The 7,417-nt window shown below is 30.7% G+C and overlaps 1 protein-coding gene across 1 annotated transcript; it reads right to left on the bottom strand.

The window, feature by feature from the left end:
• Positions 1-4,053: 4,053 nt before the first annotated feature.
• Positions 4,054-4,464, bottom strand: LOC150077750 (protein BTG1-like). Its single transcript, XM_090384351.1, has one exon. The coding sequence runs from the start codon at positions 4,462-4,464 to the stop codon at positions 4,054-4,056; it is 411 nt and encodes a 136-aa protein (XP_090240477.1).
• Positions 4,465-7,417: the final 2,953 nt, after the last annotated feature.

Raw genomic sequence — 7,417 nt, 5'->3', positions numbered from 1 at the left:
ATTTGAATACCTAAATGCAATGCAGAAGAAACATTTTAACAGTAAAATCTTAAACTTAAACTTTAGTTTAATTTCTTGGATTGTTTGGAGAACAGCAGATGCAATTGTCATTTTTAGGCAATTAATAGAATTCGCATTCCTTTCAACAGTGCATTTACATTGAATTTAACTAATTATTGAATTTAGTGAAGCTCGAAATTTTTCCATATTTAAGTCTTGAAATACCTGATAAACTCATTACATAGTGCCACTCAAAATTCGAAATAAAATTAGTTAATGTTAAACAAAAAAATCATAACTAGTAAAAATATAACCTAATTATATTTATTTAACTGCAAATATTAATTATATAAAATATTAAAAAAATACCTCCATATGAACGTCCTCAGCAAAATTCATATTTTTACTGGAATAGCTCAAAGAAACACCGGTTGAGAGAATAATATGATTTTACGCAACTTGAGCACTGGAGCAGACTAAATACTAATATCCTGAATTGTTCAAACAGCTAATTTATACTTTCTAGTTATGAGAATTCTCTTCCACAGTAAATAGCCAATCAACTAAAAGTGATCTTATGACGTCATGAACAATAAGTGCACCCAATTGTGCACAATACTCTCGAAAACGGGATTATGTATTGAAACTACAAAACATACTCCTGAATGCGAGATTACGTTTCCAACTACAATCCATACTCTCGAACGAGATTATATATGGCAACTAACATTCAATTCACTGCAGCGAGAAACTGCAACTGAATTATTTCCAACGAGATTTTCCGCTTTTTTCTCTTTTATTTTTATCTGTTCGGTACGACCAGAGAAATCACAATGAAATAGTGAAAAAAAATTAATACGTGTTATGTTAGGTTAATAATCAGTTAAATTTAATAATAATGGGTATAAAAGTTGTACAGTTATCTTTATTGAATAGTTAAAGAAATGTTAATAATTTTAATGACAAAAAAAATTCAGTTCTTATTACCCAACTAATTTCTTCTTTTCTATTTACCTATGATGCCAGATTAAATTCGATATTATAATGCAATAAATTTACAGTATAACACAATACCGAAAACTGGGCAAATAAACTTCATTAATTCAGTTGACGACTGCTGAATTCTTCAAAAAAAGATGAATCAAAACAGAATGATTACATTTAAAAATGTAATTTTTAAAATGTTTAGATTATAATTTCTGAGTGTTGAAATCAATGTTTCAGTACTGGATAAATACATGATATCGATAATAAGATTGATTTTATATATATCATCACTGTAAATTTTGTATGTTCTGTGCTATATTTGCTAGTTTGTTGGAATTATAAATCGGAGTTTCCAGAAGGAAGAAAGAATTATGTAATTCTGGCATAACTGAATAAATCAGCAATTTTCAGTTTATTTATAACAATTCTTTGGCACATTGATTAGGATTCGAAATGTGGCCTTTTCCATAATCACATATTGCTTATTTACATTGTTCAAGTCGCAAAATGGAGTTTTGTAAGTTCAAATTTTCTTGTAGTAAGGTTCTATCATTGATCTCTGATGAAAGTCACAGAGCATATTTCTTCAAATACTTCCCCTCCTCTTTGGTTAAGTTCCTATACAATCAAAGCGAAAATGGTAAAGAATTGTCTTTATGATGTCAGAAGTCATCATCTCAAGCATATATATCTATGGAAACTAGTCAAGTGGATTATGTATAATACTATTTTATGGCTATTAATTCCGTGTAATTCTCTAAAAGGGAAATGGACGTCTGTTTGAATTTCATTAATTTAAACTGGTTAAATGAGTTTCTATTTCAAAAATTCTGATTTCTGATTGCTATAAACAGCAATTTGATTGCTATAAACAGCAATCAGATATACAATGTTATCCTGAATAGCTTAACGTAAGCTATTGTGACAGATAATGGGATCAAGTATTATTGAGTTGACTGCAGTAACTGATTTGGTAAGTTTAAATATTTCGTAATTTCTTCAGAAAAAGAACCAAGGATACAATTATCAATAATGCTGTTCAATTCAGACGGTATTGAAATAAGTATTTATTCACATAAAATATATAATCTTGTAATCTCCTTAATTCATTTTTTTTTACTTAGGCTATTTTTGGAATTACAAGGTCCAGTAATATAGCCAGTCGGCCATCAGAACACTACACCTGAGAGTTGCCTGAGGTTACTTGACATGGATTACGAAGAGTAGAAGATTAAATATTACAGGAATAAGTTCATGTTCATATTGTGTTTCTTTATGACACAATATAATAGCGTAGCTTAATTTAAATTATTATTTAATATTTATTTAATTTAAGAGATTTACAATTTCGAGTTGTGTATGTTTATGTAAATTAGTGATAGATATTGAAGTAAGCTTACAGAGTGCGTAGACTTTAAATAAGAATGGTTTTACTATAGATTTTGTTTCTATAGCTAAAACGTAAATGAAACGAACTCTCTAAATGCAATTCTATTTTCGACAACTAAAAGGCCATTAGCATCGTTAGAGCTTGATATTATTCTTGATATCAAACATAGAATAGAATTATTAAATGCATGTTAAGTATTTTATGAGGAACAATGCGGTTGGCCTATAAGATAAAATAATTGGCAAATATCTTCCAGGACAGAGCGAATATAAAGAAATTTAAACGGTAGAAAAATATCTTATTCTACAAAAGAGAATTTCCCTTGAGCACCTGCACAATGGTTAGTACTGCTCAAGCAGCTGTTCGCTTAATTTTTCAACCTGATTTGCTTATATGATTTGTCCGAATTGCATCGTCCATGCATTCATCACATTGGTTACTTTGCAGAGTGGTCAAGCTAATCCATCTGTGAAGTTGCTGTTTTCTTATTTCATATTGTGCATAAAGACGTAAATTCGGGTATTTGTTTTCACTTAAATTAAATCCCTCTTCTCTCCTACAGTTCCCAACAAATAAAGATAAAAATAAGAAGGTACATTTTTTATAGGTTCATTAATATCTACCGTAAAACTGTTCCCTTAATATCTACCGTAAAACTGTTCCCTTAATATCTACCATAAAACTATTCCCATAATGAACATGCAACTTCTGATAAAAAAAGAGCCTTCTCGTACCGCCTTTCCTTTTTTTTTTATAACCGTTGTAAATCTAAATGAAATCGTGAAAAAGAAGTAGTTAAAGAATAAGTGAAAAATTTGTATCCTATGAGACACTTTTTACGAAGGCATTTGAGAAACAAATACGCAATTATTTTAAGAGTAATTATTACACATTTCGTAAAATGATGCTACACAAAGTTCCTTACAGGAGATGTCATTCAGTATTTTCTTAATTTAGAGTAACTACCCGATTATCGAAAGCGCCCTCTCAATGATGATAATGATGATATAACAGTTCTATTTAAGTTAGCTGAAGTTAGTGTCTCGAATATTTATAAAAGCATTGTAATCTGTAATTATGGATTCACTGCTGGGGAAATTTCAATAAAGTTGCCTTCTTAGATTCTTAATTAGGTGTTTGCTATCAAATAAGGTAGAAAATATTAATATTTTCAGGAGCTGGCGGTTTCCATGGTGAAACAGAAGTGCCTGATGTTGTATGACAATGTATAATAGAAAGACGACCAGCCTATCGCATGGTCAATCTTGATGCTGCCATTGTTCAACTTGTTTTAATAGAGCATGGTGAAGTTGATATGAGTACTAAAATTAGTTAATAAGATAAATCGTTTAACTGATAAATACAGTAAGTAATACTACAGTACATACTGTTTTTTTTTAATCTGAACTTTTGATTGTCTATGTCATTTCTAAAATGGGGGAATCACATGAATTGGGCTTTAATATATCAGAGAAAGGATGCAATGTTTTAAACACGAATATTCAGATGTGTTGTTTATGACTTTCAAGAGGTACTTTTCATTTGGCTATTGATTGCTAGATCCTGCTGTTAAATTTGTAAATCGCATGAGAATTTTAGAGCACTTTTAAAATTGTGCTAAGGAGTGTCACACTTTCCCTCTTGAAGGTTGGCAAAGGCTTTCGGCATTCCAGGTTTTAATCGTTATGATTATGCTTCTCATGAACCGTGGGACTCTCGCCATCAATATTCCTTTTATATATCTCGCAAATACTTCCATTATTACCAATTCTATATGCCACTTCTCCCGGATCGATCCACAAGGTTAATTCTTCAGGAAACATCTGCCGAAGGGTGTCATCCTCAAATCCAGAAGCATTTCCAGCTTTCGCGATGATTGGGTCCATTTTATAATCGATTCTAATGCAACGGTATCCTTCACCTTTAGATGGATTATCGGGAAACCAATGTTGTTCGTAATGTTGGCTTAGGAGTTCCTCAAGTTTTGAAGAAAACAGAAACACTTGTTGGTTATTTAAAGTAGTGTCATCTCCGATTCTGGGGAAATTAGCAAGGAATTGAGAAGCGCTCTGTATTTCCAATTTCATTGTGTATCAGATCTTTTCTGTCAGCTAGAATTACTTTGATGAATGCTTTGATCAATAGAATAACAAGAGAACACTTGGCAATATCGATAGTTCCGGAATTATATGGATTCTTTACTTGCTAAAATAGATTACCACCGTTCAGAACATATCAGAAAAAAAATTAAATGGCACCGTCACGCACTTACTTAGATCGACGCTGAAATCTTCTTCCCTAGGCAACACACAAACAGAAGCTTAAAATGAAGACAGAATGAATAATATCTAAATTCTTGGAGACTATTTATAGGAATATATTGGGATTGAAAATGGAAATATTGCTAAACAATCAAGGTTATTTTTTCCTGTTCTGCCTTTTCATTGGATATTTAAAACAACCGATAATTGGGTATTAATAGAGACAAGTAACAAGATATTATGCTCTTAATATATGTTGATTGGTTTTTGGATGTTCTGACAAAGACCTCTATGACGTAATATGCAGTCTCGTAATCAATGGACAAATGTCTTTCATTGGTGTTTACAACTGGCCAAAAATTGTCCCTGTGTTGGAGGTTTAACTTGTCCTCTGCTCCAGGGTTTAACTTCTTCTTGAGATTGCCACATTTGAAATACTTTCTAAAAATTGCTCATTGAATTCGAGAATATTGTTAGGTCATAGAACTAATTCTGACGTCTTCCTGTCCCATGAAGTGTGGATCATATTGCATTTGAAGCAAACAACTCCTTCAAAGCGGAAATTAAAGAAAGAAAATCTTAAATATTCGTAACATCCAGAAATAATAATTTTGGCAAAAGATAGAATGTTTAATCATATTTATCAGTAACATTAGCCAGACGCAGTAAATTAAAAGATTAGTATTACTACTGTCACAATCTTGGCCTCGTGGCTGTGTTCGGCCATATTTTGTAATCTAAGTGTTAATAACATTAGCAGGCAAAAGCAATTTATTAGTGTAACCAGGAAAATATACAGTTAGAGAATATCGTATTGTTTTATACCTTAGTTTTTAGAAAAAATCGAATCACGCATTTTATACCAGAGGGAAAGAAGAATAGTTGCGCATTAAAAGAATTGTACAGACACCAAATAGCGTAGCTTGCAGAAACATTTCTAAAATTTATTCACCGAGTCATCCTATTTCCGGAATTATGAGCTTAAAATTGTTAAGTAATCTTAATAATAAAGAAACGTTTTCATATTTTAAAGGACATTTTAATCTCAATATACATTTTGAATTTGTTTTCAATGTAATAAAAATCATAATTCCTTTACGTTTTTTCCTCAAATATAGTTTTTGGATCTATTTACAGTTTAGTGAAACAAATTTGCGAAGTTAGAATGATATGTAAGAGAATATGTTTGCAGTTAGTCAATGCATATAGAAGTATGAAGGCAATTGTGCGATTGAAATGTTCTGATAAAAGCTGTCTGTGCTTTATCCAAGTTATTATCAGAATGGTATATGGCATACACCCCTGTAATTTAAATAAATTCATGGTGGAAATATGACGAAAAGGAGCGCATATCTGCCAGAATAATATAACGGGTAAGTGACCTGCACACTTTTCTTTCATTTAGGAACTAAGAAATATGATGTAATGTAAATTTAAAAAAAAATTGTAAGTCAGTGTGACTTTGGAAACTCACCTCTCTCATTTTTAATGGGATTACTTTTATTTAACACAAGCTGTTTTTTAAGTAATTAAGAAATGGTTGAAGTATTTTGCTCTTAAGCTTTTACACAAAATAATAATTTTGGCAAAGGATAGAAAGTTTAATCATATTTATTAGTAACCTTAGCCAGACGCAGTAAATTAAAAGAAAGATTAGTACTACTACTGTCAATGAATATAACAGGAATCAAATTAGTTATTTAATATTAAATACGGTTTAGGTTAAATTCCTGTAAAACTAGGGTAAGGTTATTTAAAGTGAAGGCTAAATCCATATAAAGTTAGGTTTAAGGTTATTTTAAAGTGTACTTTAAATTAATATAAAACAAACGTTAAGGACATTTTAATATACGTTTCAGTTTAAATTTGTAAACGTTATACTTAACCTTAAAGAGCATTTCTTCGTTAGTCGTAACAAAGTTTGTGTATGTTTACCTCTTTGAGAAGAATACATTTTTTTATTATTAAATAATGAATATTTATTTTAAAGAAGTACTGAATCTGGAATTACATATTTCTTTTCGATTAGATGTTTTATCCTTATTCTACGGAATTTGTCGAAAACTTTGGAATATCAGCTTTACTGTCTTCTTGATATATATCTGTTTCTGCAGAGCTTCTGAAAGAACTCCGGTATTTTGCCTCTCTGAACATTATAAAAATTATCTGCCTCCCTAAACAAAGAAATAAGCTCTTTTTGTTACTGATATGGATTACCTGTGCCGCTTATATCTCTACTGCTCTGCAATTTTGAATGATGCTCATGACATAAAAGAGGTATAGATAAATACTTTATAACAAATTTATTGCAAGTCTTTCTGTTTTGACATTGAAGAGACCCGATAAGATGATTCCTGTTCAAAAATAGAATACTAAGATTTCTCAGAAGTCAGGATTACAGGTGAATAGGAAGACGTTGTTCCAGGAGCCTTGTTCATTATTTTCTACAATATTATCCAGTAAAAAGGAAATATGAAAGCGTATGGAAATAACCGATTGCACCATTTACGAATTGTTTTCAACTTTTGTCTATTATTCTCTCTTTTGGAAGTAATTTTATAACTCTATTTTTTATTTATATATTAGGCCATTATGTTAATTTCTCCAACTTTGTTTCCTTCATAATTTGGAACACAGATTAAAGCTTTCATATAGATCTTATCCCTTTATTTTACCAATTTTTAATATAGCTTTTTATCCAAGGTTTATCTGTTCTAGTTGTAGTGGTCATTTTGGACGAGGTTCCCGTATCTTAGTAACCTTGGTCTTTTACGAAATA

Source organism: Mastigoproctus giganteus, chromosome 11 (genome assembly GCF_048544385.1).
Source record: "Mastigoproctus giganteus isolate SK-2022 chromosome 11, ASM4854438v1, whole genome shotgun sequence".
Classification (NCBI taxonomy): domain Eukaryota; kingdom Metazoa; phylum Arthropoda; class Arachnida; order Uropygi; family Thelyphonidae; genus Mastigoproctus; species Mastigoproctus giganteus.
This window is presented reverse-complemented; position numbering and strand designations above follow the sequence as displayed.